Below are 14,211 nucleotides of genomic sequence, written 5' to 3'. Positions count from 1 at the left end.
CTCGATCGGAGCGTATTTTTGGTAATACTGGTAAATAATCAGTTTTTGAATATATAAGTTATACTATACTAATTCTTATGCTAGAAGATCATAGCATACTTAAAATCAAGCAAAATAATAGTCTCGTTGTTGATATATTATGACTTAAAATATCGCGTTTAGTATGGTGTTTTTGGGGTGACCCGCTCAACCGTGTGACCCGGTCAGCCGTGAATTACGTTAGTCTTTCGGCATAGAATTATGTCATCTGTGACTAGTGATTGGCCACAATATCTCTTGGCACCATTCCCCCGTGGCAAGAACCTGTCTGGTGATTGGTGAGAGCATCTGATGGGCTAGCACCAATGCGGTCTCCGACCGCGCCACGCATACACCATCCAAAGTCTCAGCCCAGCTTGGGCCTTGGGGCTTGATTACAGTAGACCCGGCTTGAGCGAGTGTCTCCATATTTTACACACATGGAGCTTGCCAATTTTAGTCCGTCACAGCTCGCTTCCTGAAATACTTGTTACGCCTTCATTGGCATTCTGCTACCTCCCCGCCGAGGATTCGTGATGAACTCAATCCCTCCCTACTTGTGACTCATTCTCTAGAAACGAGAACAAAACCACCATCGCTATGCCGTACAGTTGATGAACCATATGACGTCCAGAAATTGGAGACTTGATCTTCAAGATTCAAGAATGGGTATATGGGGTGTTGTATTTAGTTCTAAATAAAATCAATGCGGGATTTCCTGTGAGCACGTAGCAGTGCCTATTACCGGCCTTGAATTTACGTCAGGGCCAGCACTGGCTAGACTTTAATACTCTGACTCTGAATGGTGTTTAACTCGCATGACTTCCAGCTCGCTTTGGGTTATGAGCGGTACAGAAGTCGGAAAATAATGGGAGGACTGGGGGTTTGTTGCGCTCGCGTTCGGAATCAGTAAGGTAGTAAAACAACGCCCCATGGTCTCCATGCAGGTGGTCTATCTAAGCATTCTGCGCTCAAGTCACTGAGGCCTATACTGTAGCTACTGTATGTTAGTGTAATGATGTCCATTAAGGAAAACCCGCCAAATAAAGCCTCCAGTGATTAGCGGTCTGTACTTCCTGAATATAACGTCAATGAAAGGTTGCAAATCCCCTGGCCAGAATTACTGCTCGTCAGAATCTCAGCTCCGCAGGCTACTTGGAAATCAATCTGGCTTGCTGACTAGGAAGACGGCTTCTGCCAGATTTACGGGCCTCTAGCCTGCAAGTCACCGCACTGACAAGATGAAAGATGAAAGGCCTTCAGTTTTGACTCATTTTGACCAGACTCACAATTGGCGCACAACATGACGTCACACTCAGGCCGATATTTGCTGTGGATTTATCGAGCCCCTTCTATCTGTGATATCTCCAGCTTGGTAGCTACTGCTGGGGTTGTAGAAGGTGGGCCTTCTCAAAGCATCAAAACTCTGGAATATAAATATGCAATGCTGATGCTACAACTTCCTCTTCAGGTATTGTACGAGTCGCAAAACCGACCCTGCTCCGTAACAAAAGAGACACCCGAGACCCCAAGTGTAAACTCACTGCGATGCGGGATCGCCACCCATGTATTTCCCGTGAGATGTCTCGGAGGCATATGTTGATCACAACTTCTATATTATGGGGTACCAGCCTCATCAGGAGGTGAATGGATAGTTCCTCTTTTCTGCACCATTTTTCGACGTACTCTAGGGACTATTCTGGAGCGAAATGCTCCATGCTGTTTTGCATTTTTCTTCCGCTAAGGTAATGCGGCGGAAGTGATATCGTAGCCGCCAGAAGAATAAGTATACGTAGTACAGAATAATGGAGATGCCAGCCACACGGCCATTCACCATCCTTAACACATGCCGAATATTGCCATGTCACCACAGAGTCGGGTCTTGTGTACGGCATCCTCAAATTGTTGAACCATGAGGCCGAATTTCAGTGATAAGTTTCTCAACACGATGACGGATTTCGTCACGGATAGCTTGCACAGCGTCTAAGCCTTGCCCGGCAGGGTCGTCAAGTTGCCAGTCGAGATAGCGTTTGCCAGGGTGGAAAGGACAAACATCCCCGCATCCCATAGTAATGACAACATCACTGGCTTGCACAGCGTCGGCAGTTAGGATCTTGGGGTTTTGTTTGCTGATATCGATTCCTTCTTCACGCATGGCTTCGACAACGGCGGGGTTGATAGAGTCGGCTGGGGCCGATCCGGCGGAGCGAACTTCAATAGTGTCACCTGCGAGATGGCAAAGGAAGCCAGCAGCCATCTGCGAGCGTCCAGCGTTATGAACGCAGACAAATAAGACACTGGGCTTATTAGCCATGATGAGCATGCCTTTCGAGTATGCGTTGAGTAGTCCTGGCGAGTAGCTAGTTGAATATGCGGGGTGAAATCATCCACGATAGCAGAACTTCGCGGGTATGAATAGTAGGTGCCTTCAAGATAGATTATCACTAAACGAAAAAAAAGATATGGTGGTGCCCCAATTTGTGTAGAAGCAGGAGGGACAAAATGGCTGTTCTTGGATTTTATACACCAAGCATTGGCTGGAAAAGGGGAACAATTAATCTCTCCTTACACTAGAACATTCTTTATGCAGGGCTGTCGCCCCACAACTCACTAGCCATTGACCAGGGGCTTTTGGTGAGCCGTAGTCACAGTACATGCCAAAACCGCATTTAAATAGAGTCTACATTGATTGCCATAGGCAAAAATACCGTCTGGTCATTTAAAAATGATCTTAGGCATTCATTACTTAAAAAGTCTGTGCTCACAGCTGGTGACTTGACTGTATTACGAGCCACATAGGAACTGTCAATGAGAACTACTTTGCATGGTCATCACCCTTGCCTATCTCTGGATAGCAACATGAATGTCACCCCGACACTATCATTGGTCGAAGGTTTTGGAAGCGGAAACCGGGATGTTCATCACTGACAAATCACAAGCCTAGAGCATTGCCGCCATGTCACTCCTTGGTTATGATTGGACAAAGCTGGGAAACTGTCATCCACCTGGTGTGATTGGCTATCACGAATAACCAGACTTACTATATCAGGACTAGCGGTAGATTCTCTCCTGAAGGCGAAATTCCAGATTCTACATATTTGACTACTCCGCTCCATTGATGCAGATTTTCGAGCACCCACTGCCTTACTATTGGTTTTCCTTTAGTTTCCTTATCTGCCAGAGGTCGTCCGCAGGTGAAGCATCTTACGCATCTAATCTGCTGATGCTAGATATGTCTACCGGAATTCCTCAGGCAAAACAGGCCGAACCTCAATCTCGCAACACAACATTGAATAATCAGTCAACAATCGATGATATTGAAAAACAAAGGAAAAATGAAACCGAGGATTCTACAGCCAAAATATCAGCCTTTAAAGGGCTTGGTTGGCTAGATCGTTTTTTGGCTGTATGGATCTTTCTTGCCATGGCAATCGGAATCATATTAGGAAATTTTGTGGAGAATATAGGACCCGCCCTTCAGAAGGGAAAATTCGTCGGGGTATCTATTCCAATCGGTATGTGCACAAAAAATCTTTAACAGTGCAATCTCCAACTAAACGTTACAAGCGATCGGTCTCCTGGTCATGATGTATCCCATTCTTTGCAAAGTGCGATACGAATCTTTACACCATATCTTCCGAGAGCGCGGTATCTGGGTCCAGATTGCATTTAGTATCTTTGTTAATTGGATTATTGCGCCTTTCTTGATGGTGAGACTTTTTCGACTCGCCACGGCGAAACTTGCTAACGTTATATTGCCTAGCTCGCACTGGCATGGGCTTTCCTACCGGATGAGCCAGAGCTTCGAGAAGGTTTGATCTTAGTTGGGTTGGCCAGATGCATTGCTATGGTACATTACCCTTTCTCTACATTTCCCGAACTGAACTAATTTATTATTGCTAATAGGTTCTTATATGGACCGGTCTCGCTGGAGGGGACGGTGAATACTGCGCTATTCTCGTTGCGATTAACTCCCTGTTGCAAATGGTGCTCTTCGCCCCGTTGGCCATTTTTTTCATCAAGGTCGTCAGTCACTCAGGCAGCCAAGTTACACTATCTTACTCCACCGCTGCCACAAGTGTGGCAGTTTTTCTTGGTATCCCTCTTGGTGCTGCAATTATCACCCGCATTACCCTTCGAAAGATCACCAGCCCACGTCGGTACGACCAGGTTTTCCTGAAGTGGGCTGGCCCATGGTCGCTTCTTGGGCTCCTCTTCACGATCCTGGTGTTATTCGCATCCCAGGGCCGGCAGGTGGTTCATCAAATTGTATCGGTCGTCCGAGTCGCCGCTCCGCTTATTGTTTATTTTATTATTGTCTTCTTCGTGACTCTTCTTGTGACCTATAAGCTCGGGTTTGGTTATAAGTTGGCTGCCACGCAAAGTTTCACCGCTGCCAGCAATAATTTCGAGCTTGCGATTGCTGTCGCTGTCGCAACATTTGGTGCCAATAGCAACCAAGCGCTTGCCTCCACTGTCGGGCCATTAATTGAGGTCCCGGTACTACTTGGCCTTGTCTATGTTGTCAAATTTATAGCTAAACGAGTTGGCTGGAAGGACTAAAACAAACAACTGGAAAATTTCCCATTCTGCAGCTGAATTAAACTTTCAGATCCATATCGTTTCGTTTGCTATTGGTGGCTACCTTGTTGCCATTCACTGATCAATATTAAAAATGCTAGTGCCTGGAAGCATACTATGGCAAGGCATGTGTTTATTTAACCAGTTTCTATGTAATAAAGTTAATAGTCAATGCTAGCCGATATTACATTAACAAGAATTGATTTGAGATACATGACAGACACGCAGATAAGGAGTGATCTCTAATCTAGATGATCTTGGAGGAGCTCTAGTGATTCCTTCCGTTTACATTCCTTGCGACATAGTCTTGTCAGTGACATTCCATTGTCAAACGATGACATACAGGAAGTATCAATCGGCCAATCAGTGGGAACTGTGCACCGCCTGTCTGCACATCAACGACGTTATAGACGTGAGATCGCTAAGTAGGTTCCAGATAACAAGTGTAGTATGTATTTATGCTTGACCTCTCCGCCTTATGTCACTGAGATAAATAATCTGTACAATCTTCATTTAGCCGGCAGACTCCTTTATTTCTGAGGTGCTGAAACAGTATGTTCCAAAGAATGAATTCGAACACCTATCGTTGTGTGCAAGGCCCCTACGCTGACCTCAGGAACATGGCCAGTTGGCTAAACAAGTAAAACAGCAAATTCAATTTGACACCGGTATTGAGGTCTTTCGGTACAAAATGATATATCACAACACTAAGCTAAAAGGCCAAGATTTCTCGGGTGAGTACCCAGTTTAGAATAAAAGCTCCTGGAGCGAAAGTTGACATTTCCAAGATCTAATTGATGCTTGTCCCAACAATAAGTCGGTCAAAGTTGATATATGTGGCACTAAGGATGGGTTCCCAAGCATAGAAGGATCGTATAGGTCTTGGATGGTTAGCGGGGAACCTTTGGACTCAGCGAACAATGGGGCTGTTGACACATTGTGAACAGCTCTGTTCCACATCCCTGTCATTACCTCACTAAGAGGATATTGTGCTTTCCTTGGTGTCCATCAATGGTCAGAGCTCTGGCGATGTCTTGACTCAAAAACTTGTCTCCTTCGATTTCAGTTCCTCTTCAGTGGGTTTTCTTGCCCACACGCGGTTGCTAAATCTTATTAACATAAAATAGTTCAGCGGCGTCAATCGGAAGAAAACTTACATCCAGTTATACCCGTGAATATGTGGATTCTTCAGCTCCACACGCACTTTAGCCAAGAACACATGCACCTCCTCCTTCGTCCACGGCTCGGGCTCCCCAAAATGGGTGAGAAGCCACATCGCCCAACCCTCTAAAGCGGCGTTCCAGTGGGCATACTGAAGTTGTCCGACCTCCTTCAGTACCTTATCCTTAGGCCAAGGTCCTAAGGGGATCCTGCTCTTTTTCTCGTGCACTTTCACGAATCCGGCTTTCTCAATTGAGTTGCGCATCGTTTCGTGAATATTAAGTGACCGCCCGGCTCGCTCAGCACATTTAATAAACATGTTACCCCACCCCCATAGCTGATGTTCTTCCTTTAAGCTATCATCGTCGCTGCGGACTCGCACGTCAAATTCCATCTGCTCAATCCAGCCACCGGGTTCGAGGGCACTATACCAGAAGTTAAGATATAAGGCTCTACTAGTTCACTGGATTAAATAGTCAGGATCAAAACTCACTCGTAAGCTTGTTTGTACAACTGGTCCCATCCCTCAGGAGGGAAGGCGCCATACATTAGACGTATATGAATAAAATCAAATGGCTCTCTCCATGTCCATTCACGAAGCACATCATCCACTTCGAAAACGCAGTTTGGGGGCATCCATGTGACCGGTGGGGGGAAGAGATCCACGCCTCGAACGGTAGCTAACTCGTATCAGTCCAAGAATAGAAGGAGGCTGACTCAAGAAATCTCATACCTGACGGATACATATCGGCAACGTCACTTAAGGAATTATTATTTGCTCTCATAAAACGTGTGACTCATTGACTTACATTGCCCAACTCCCTTGACCAGTTCCGATGTCTAGAATATGCTACATTTTGATGTTAGTGGGACGCTCAAGCGAGCATGGCCTCAGTAATGGATTTATTTACCTTTGGCGAATCGCCGATAGGGGCGCGAAAAAGAGGATTATCCTGATAGTGGTCTAACACGAGGAACACCATATGGCTGAGTTTGGTTTTGGTTAGATCGTAGACCTTCTAGTTGGTGGGACATGAAAGGTATAGGGGGAATTGCGATTTACCCGATCTCGAACGCTTCGAACTGCTGCTCATCAGAAGGACCCCTGAGCATGTTAGTTATCTCCACGAAAGACCAAATAAATGCATAGCAACTAACCAGTAATCATCATCTTTTGTGGCTTGGTATCTACTTTTCAGGTGAGTACCAGGAGACACCCTTGTGGACTGAAAGTACACTACAATATACTGACCTTCGCCCGTTTTCAAACCGTCCCTTCGCGATTGTGGACGCAAGAGAGGTGGTCTCCCTGAAGACAATCTCAAGTGAGAATGTGACCATAATTATGTTTTGATTGTAGCAATCGGCACTCACGACTGAAAGTCCAGCGGGTCTGTACTCGCGCCAGTTTCCAGGGAGTAGAAATCAGGATCCTAGTCGAGACGTGAGAAAAAAGAACCACATCAGAATATGGGAAAGGACATTTACCACCGCGATGTGCTCCATATCGGCCATTATGGTCGTGGTATTGTCCTAAAGGCTAGGGGGAGCCGTCGACGTCGATGTCGGAAGGAAAGGAGATGGCTGGGAAAAGGAGAGGCCGATAGTAGGTGAGGTGGAGGGGAGGGGTGGGGAAAGAACGGCATAGTCGCGGTTCAGGAGAAATATCGAGTCTGGTCTCCAGTGGCGCCGCAAAAGTCTGTGACCACCCCTTATTCACCGCTATTTTCTGCCACACCAAAAAAACTCGTAATATTCAAATATAACTAATATTTAGTGTACCATCCATTAGACTCAATAATAGCCTGCACTCTACGTGCCATACTATCTGATAGACCTTCTAGAATGCTAAGGTCAAGTTGCTGCCAGGCCTCCTTTGCTGTAGTGATCAGAATCTCTAATGTATCATCATTATTAGGCATGTGTAGTAGATCTGGTCTGATTTGATAGATCCTCTGTTTCAACAGCATCCAGAGGTTCTCAATTGGATTTAGATCTGGTGAATTAGGTGGCCAAATCATAATTTCACGTCCAAGCTGAGCAATATATTCGCGTAAAATTATTGCAGTATGAGATGGAGCATTGTCTTGCTGAAAAATTGACCTTGGATCAACAAGTAAAGTTGGTAAGATTCGGCAATATAAATCAAGAATAACAAAGCGATTTACACCTCGTCGATGTGAATTCGGATCTCCAGAAAGTGGGATAAGAGCAGTTCGTTGAGGGGAGCCAGAAAATGAAGCCCAAAACATCTGTTTAATTTGGAATCCTCGGTATGGAGTTGGATAGACTTCGCTTTGGATTGCTTGCTCTCCAGGACGAATAAATGTCCACTTGGGTCGAAGTCCGATACCACTCAACTGTACATTCGTCAGACCAGAAGACACGATCAAAATCCTCTGTATAGTGTTGATACCGTAAAGCCCACGCCAATCGTTGTTCAGCATGTTCAGGACTTAGATAAAGTCGATTCAGACTCGCCACTTTCGAAGGTTCTCAACACAGAGAAGACGAGCGATTGAGTCTTTTTTGCACTTATTGCTGACCTCAGAGAGTAGATCTTCATATGTAACTGGGGGTGTTTCGTGAATCTTCATTAATCTTTGGACGTCTAGATCGCTTCAAAGACAGCTTTTTTGCCGAAGTCTTGACCATAGGCATGTCATTTTGATAGTTGAGAGTGGTAGATCAGGGAATTTCTTGTGGATTTCCCTATAAGACCACCCAGCGATCTCTTTCAACGTAGTGATCTGGGTACGTAGATTAGGGTCTTATTCAGAATTCCGGCGACGTGGTGTGCTTGTAGGTGGAGGAGTAGGTGGCCTAGGAGGTGTAGGGAGAGGCCCTTAGGCACTGGGCGCTGTGGTAAAGCTCTTACACGAGGCATCGTGTGATGTGGAGGGGTGTAGAAAGAGACGCGAGCGCGATACCTCAACGCGGCAGAATGTATTTGCCTGTTTCAGGAAGGCGGAGATGGGAGCGGTCAATTTTGGGGGGGGGGGGGGGGGGGGGGGTGGTTCACAGACTTTTGCGGTACCACTGTACATGTACTGTACCACCAGGATAACATAAAAAAAGCTAGACAAAAGTACCAGGGGGTGGCCGCCGGGTACGGCATCCTGTAGCGGCCATGGTGAATGTCGGAACATGCTGTAGACCCCAGTTGCATGCACAAATGAGATAGTAAGCTAGTCTGAAATCGAAGTGACTCCCTTACCGCACTATTTTGTATGACAATTCGGAGAAACTATAAACCGACGATACAATCACGTTACTAGTACAACATGTGACTAGACCTCGCCAAACGTGGGTTTGGGTTGGGTATTCAATTTCTTTACCCGCCCACGAAAACCCGACTGTTGAAATATCCCGGTTACTGGGATAATAATGGGGGCTGGGATCACGTGCATTCCTATATACCTGTTCACCAACCCGTGGGTCGGTGTTGATTTATAAGTGATGCTTCAGTGTTCATGTTGTTGAGGGGAGTTAATTGTGTAAGATACAAGTAGACTGGTGAACAGGTATATAGGCATGCACGTGATCCAAGCCCCCATGATTATCCCAGTAACCGGGATCGATGGCCGGTGCCTAAATCCGTACTGGTAATGGCAAATGCATCATTCCATCACTCGGAGTCAATTGCACGGATGTATGCAGATGGAGAGGTGAAGTTGGTTTATTTGCCGACTTGTTCACCAGATTTAAATGCCATTGAATAATTTCTCGCTGAGCTTAAAAGTTTTATTAAGCGTCACCGTAGCTACTGTGATAGGGACACTGAACAAGGGATTGACGTCTTCCTCGAGTGGTGTATTAATATAGTCGTGCAAAGAAGAGATTGCCAAAGGCCATTTTCGCCAGGTAGGTTTGAAGATAGAGATTTTGGGTGGGTAAATGCGGGCATATTAAGGGTGTGAAAAACTTACCAAACCTCAGCCCAATTGAGGGGTTATTTTGTAAAACACAAGAGTTTTATTAGATATAACTGGTTACTACTCCGAGGAGGACCAGGGCTGATTATCTGAATTCTTTTTTTCTTGACTGGTGTAATACCAGTTAGACCAAGCGTGCGAAAACTGAGGAATTTGCTGCAGCGCTTCGAGAACGTGGGTTCTGGCACATGAAGGTCCTGAGCGGGCGTCTGTGGCGGGATATTTGGATCATGTTGAGTCGGAAACCAAAAGCGCCTTGAAGCTAGTGTCGAGAAGGCCGCCAGGGTAATATGCAAATGTCATATACTGTTCACGGCGCAGGCAATTCAATTTAACGCCTCGTAATAAACGAGTCTAACTACATGCGGAGCCCGAAGCGCACCTTAGTAATAGGCTCAGCCAATTAACGTAATCCACGGGCGAGCCGCGCACATGGGCGAGTCACGCAGCCCAAAACACATAGTAAATGCGATAAATTACAACTTCATATCCCACCAACAACAAGATATTCCAGAGCCTGGTTAAAGATGACTATTCCCAGGCGTATATATAGCTCGCTAACGAGGTTGATAAATAAGTAGATGATGTACAAAATAGAGTTACCAAAAATACATATTTTCATTGCACTGAATATGTATTTTTTGGTAACCTGATGTATTATTTATCAGGTGAGCTCCAGGCTAACATATATTAGCTGTACCACTAAGTTAATAGGCATCTATAAACCAAAAATCAGATGGGAATCATATATATTGGTTGAGATATGAAGTTGTAATTTATCGTATTTACTATGTGTTTTGGGATGCGCGACTCGCCCATGTGCGCGGCTCGCCTGTGGATTACGTTAATGGGTGTGCCACCAGCACGCAATGCCAAGAAAGGATGACGAATCACCAACGGACGATGACAGCTACGCCAAGCTCCTCTGCGTTCCACTTTCCAATTTAAAACTGCAGCTATCCCCCTAAATTTGTAAGTGACGGAAACATCGATCTATCCGAGACATCGACCTAGGAAATGCCTGTGGAGAACAACACGACAAAGAGGTTCTGAACATGTTGCTCCCAGCTCCCCTGTCGCAATACGTCTTCTCCATCCAGTCATTGAGTCGCAAATGGTCATCTCATGCCCAATCGCGACGTAATGACAGCCAAAGACCCCTCGCCCAACGTCTGACCGATGTGTTTCTCCGTACATGGGACCTGGGATTCACCGCGTTCGGAGGCCCTCCCGTACACTTCCAAATCCTCCATGGCAGGTTTGTCGAGTGCAAGGGTGGGAAAGAGCAGTGGGTAGATGAGCAGACCGTACTGTATTACCACGCAGCCAGATCTGGCATTTCCGTCCGAGCACTGCTTCTAACGTTCTGTTCATAGTATCAAGAACTCTTCGCTATCTGTCAAGGCCTTCCTGGCCCTGGAAGTACGAAGATGCTGTTCTGCCTTACCTTGCTCCATGCGGGAGTTATACCGGCCCTAATGGCGTTCCTTATTTGGAGGCAAGGCTGTCCTTTACCCTTACACATTATGGTCACCACTAATCGTGTTATAGTCTGCCCGGTGCAATTGGAATGTATGCCCTCTCAGTCGGCGTTGGAAATCTAAGCCGTACTCTTCCCGAGCCCGTCTACGCCTTGCTGTCTGGGCTCAACGCTGCGACAGTCGGCATTGTCGCGGTATCTGCTGTACAACTCGCGGAAAAGGCTATCTGCGACAAAATTTCTCGCATTCTGATCATCTTCGGTGCCTGCGCTGGTCTCTGCTATAACACGCTATGGTATTTCCCGGTGCTGATGCTTAGCGGTGGCTTAGTCATCGCTGTTTGGGATGGATGGCTGTATGCCCGAGTCCAAAAGGCCAAGACTGCTTGGCGGAATAGACGCAACCGCCCCATGGACTCGGAGGTGGCAAATACGACCCCTGTAGAGATGGAGTCTATACAGCCTGGAGAAGCGGAGAGAAATGTGACGATACGCTCAAGGAAGAAGCATAATTTGGAAGCCCCGAGCAGTTTGCCTGTCAATACAGCTGGAGCGTCGAGCTCAGCACGGTCAGCCGAGACCGAAGTGACCCAGTCACCAAACTATGTGATTCGAATCCGCACTGGATTTGCTATAGTGACGGTTTTCTTTGGTAACGTCTTATTCCCGGCATTGAAAGTGCATGGTCGACACTAACATTGAAAAGCCTCCTTTATTGCGCTCCTCGTCGCAAGAGGCCAACTAGCCACACCTCCCTTAGTGCTGGATCTATTCACAAGCATGTATCTCGCCGGAACGGTAATATTCGGTGGGGGCCCCGTCGTGATCCCACTTCTGCGCTCCTACGTCGTCGCCCCTGGTTGGATCTCTGGCCGAGACTTCCTCATCGGTCTAGCCATCATTCAAGCCTTCCCAGGACCAAATTTTAACTTCGCTGTCTTCCTCGGTGCCTTGGCCCTGCAACCCACGGGGTTCCCCACGGTCTTTGGCGCATTCCTCGGCTGGTTAGGAATCTTCGTGCCGGGTCTTGCCCTGGCTGTTGCGTTCCAGAGTTTTTGGAGCGTGCTGCGGAGGAAGAAGTTTGTCATTCACATCTTGAGGGGAGTAAACGCTACTGCAATTGGGTTGGTGTTTACGGCTGTCTACCGGTTGTGGGAGATTGGTTATTTGACATCCCAGAATAGCTCTGGACAGAGTCTTGCTAGAGAGCCATGGTGGGTGGTTGTCACTACCATCTCCTATGCCGGAAATGCGTGGTTTAAGGTGCCTCCGGCTGTGTCTATTGTTATTGGTGCTATCCTGGGTTTGTGTTGGTACGGGGCTGTGGGCCGATAAATATTCTTACTGGGTCCGTATTAAAGATAATCATCTTCGGGTGCGATGGAGTTCTCTTGGGTGGGTGCAAATTGTTTCTTGCTCTGATCATTGTATATGGTAGCAGCCCTGGTACGGGTTTCCAACTTTGAAGCGGAACATCAACAATGACACAATGTGAAACTGTAGACGATCCGGGGGATTCTCGGAGATAATTACTCAGCAGATGGAAATTGTGCCTGAGAAAGTGTCGAGAAGCCATCTTGTAGGCGCAGAGGGTTGGAACGATGTCCAGGACTTTTTAAGTATTGATGGGCTTGTGAAAAGGGAGGGCTGGACTCATCCCGTAACGTTTGGGGCTGCTTCTAAATATTTTGCTGACCTGCGCGAACTGGGACTCAAGCTCATGAAAGGCAAAGAAAGGGAGAATATCGGCAAATAGACTAGTTGGGCGAACATTCAAAGATGAGATCAGGCTGAGTAAATTGGAATGGGATTATGGCTGGGAATATCTACACTGATCCCAGTGCCAATACGGCTACCAGGAACTTCTCGGGGATTTCGAGGAGCTTCCATACGCTCCTGGGAGTGCCGCAGGCATTTCTAATCGGCAAGTGGGCCTTCCAAGGATCATATGAAATAGCCACTTAAGCCAAACTAGGAAGCATCACGCAATAGACCACGGACATTGCTTCATCAGGTTCCAGGGAGAGTCGAAAACAGATTTCCCTGTGGAGACTCGCATTGTTTCCCGACTCGTACCCGACACCCGACTAATCCGGACTGGGATGTCCGGTAAGATTCACACCAATTGTAAAGGAAATGGATTATGGCTAGGCCCTAACAAAGTTAAAGCAGTTTAAATTACGGTCTGCGGAAGAATATTTGAGTCTTCGAAGGGGAATCTGTTTTCGACTTTCACTCTACCATCTCCTTGAGCTATGCCTCTTATAAAGCGTCGCAGCCATTCCGTCCAAATCCTTTAACTACAGTATGACTTCGAAAATCCATCTTGTCCGCCATGCGGAATCTGTTCACAATGTTTCTAAAGACTTCTCTCGTCTTGATCCCTGTTTGACACTACTCGGTCTTCAACAAGCTACGCAGCTGACCCAAACGTTCCCTCATGCTTCACATGTGGGCATCATCCTCTCCTCTCCACTACGGCGTACCATTCAAACAACTCTCGCTGCCTTCCAACACGTCCTCGATAAACGCTACTTCGATCCAGACTCTGGGCATGGTATAGAGAATGGCGCGACCCTGATTTTGGACCCAGATTTGCAGGAACGAAGCGCGCTTCCATGCGACACTGGATCCACATCTCAGGCCCTGGAAGCGGCTTTTCCGAGACTAGACTTCAAAGATTTAGCGGAAGGCTGGCAAGTGAAAGAGGGTCTTTATGCCCCAGAAGATGAAGCAGTGAACGAGCGGGCGAAGAGAGTGAGATCTCGCGTGGCAGAACTCTCTGATTATTTGAAGAATCAAGAAAGGAAGCATGTTGTGATTGTGACGCATGGAATTTTTATGAAATTCCTATCTGGAGATGAAGACATTGATCTACCAAAAGCAGGCTGGGCGAGTTATACTCTTGAAAAGCATAGCTCTGGTATCGTTATGCGTGAAATATAAATAGACTGAGATTATCAAATACCCGAACTCTTCGGTGTTGAAATTCGGTTCCCTTAATCCATAATGCCTTAAATAGAGTGCGGCAAAACC

At 46.7% G+C, this 14,211-nt stretch overlaps 6 protein-coding genes across 6 annotated transcripts; 3 read left to right on the top strand and 3 right to left on the bottom strand.

Annotated features, from left to right (window-relative positions):
• Positions 1–1,915: 1,915 nt before the first annotated feature.
• Positions 1,916–2,332, bottom strand: N7532_002925 (arsenate reductase ArsC; the record flags this gene model as incomplete). The annotated part of the gene is made up of 1 exon (XM_056615419.1): positions 1,916–2,332. One exon carries the CDS (start codon positions 2,330–2,332, stop codon positions 1,916–1,918), a length of 417 nt encoding a protein of 138 aa, XP_056478391.1.
• A 909-nt stretch (positions 2,333–3,241) lies between these two features.
• On the top strand, positions 3,242–4,581 carry N7532_002924 (arsenic resistance protein; the record flags this gene model as incomplete). Its single annotated transcript, XM_056615418.1, has 4 exons — positions 3,242–3,533; positions 3,586–3,728; positions 3,782–3,868; positions 3,925–4,581. The coding sequence occupies 4 exons, from the start codon at positions 3,242–3,244 to the stop codon at positions 4,579–4,581; spliced, it is 1,179 nt and encodes a 392-aa protein (XP_056478390.1).
• A 1,057-nt stretch (positions 4,582–5,638) lies between these two features.
• N7532_002923 (class I SAM-dependent methyltransferase) lies at positions 5,639–7,275 on the bottom strand (the record flags this gene model as incomplete). Its single annotated transcript, XM_056615417.1, has 11 exons — positions 5,639–5,702; positions 5,757–6,185; positions 6,254–6,440; positions 6,494–6,519; positions 6,570–6,610; positions 6,672–6,747; positions 6,824–6,865; positions 6,919–6,948; positions 7,013–7,069; positions 7,135–7,193; positions 7,249–7,275. The coding sequence occupies 11 exons, from the start codon at positions 7,273–7,275 to the stop codon at positions 5,639–5,641; spliced, it is 1,038 nt and encodes a 345-aa protein (XP_056478389.1).
• A 649-nt stretch (positions 7,276–7,924) lies between these two features.
• On the bottom strand, positions 7,925–8,207 carry N7532_002922 (uncharacterized protein; the record flags this gene model as incomplete). Its single annotated transcript, XM_056615416.1, has 2 exons — positions 7,925–8,050; positions 8,127–8,207. 2 exons carry the CDS (start codon positions 8,205–8,207, stop codon positions 7,925–7,927), a joined length of 207 nt encoding a protein of 68 aa, XP_056478388.1.
• Positions 8,208–10,750: 2,543 nt separating this feature from the next.
• N7532_002921 (chromate transporter) lies at positions 10,751–12,510 on the top strand (the record flags this gene model as incomplete). The annotated part of the gene is made up of 4 exons (XM_056615415.1): positions 10,751–10,987; positions 11,072–11,178; positions 11,247–11,827; positions 11,882–12,510. The coding sequence occupies 4 exons, from the start codon at positions 10,751–10,753 to the stop codon at positions 12,508–12,510; spliced, it is 1,554 nt and encodes a 517-aa protein (XP_056478387.1).
• Positions 12,511–13,482: 972 nt separating this feature from the next.
• On the top strand, positions 13,483–14,121 carry N7532_002920 (histidine phosphatase family protein; the record flags this gene model as incomplete). The annotated part of the gene is made up of 1 exon (XM_056615414.1): positions 13,483–14,121. The coding sequence occupies one exon, from the start codon at positions 13,483–13,485 to the stop codon at positions 14,119–14,121; it is 639 nt and encodes a 212-aa protein (XP_056478386.1).
• Positions 14,122–14,211: the final 90 nt, after the last annotated feature.

The sequence above is a fragment of the Penicillium argentinense genome (genome assembly GCF_028826775.1).
Source record: "Penicillium argentinense strain IBT 30761 chromosome Unknown utg000003l_segment0_segment0, whole genome shotgun sequence".
NCBI lineage: Eukaryota > Fungi > Ascomycota > Eurotiomycetes > Eurotiales > Aspergillaceae > Penicillium > Penicillium argentinense.
This window is presented reverse-complemented; position numbering and strand designations above follow the sequence as displayed.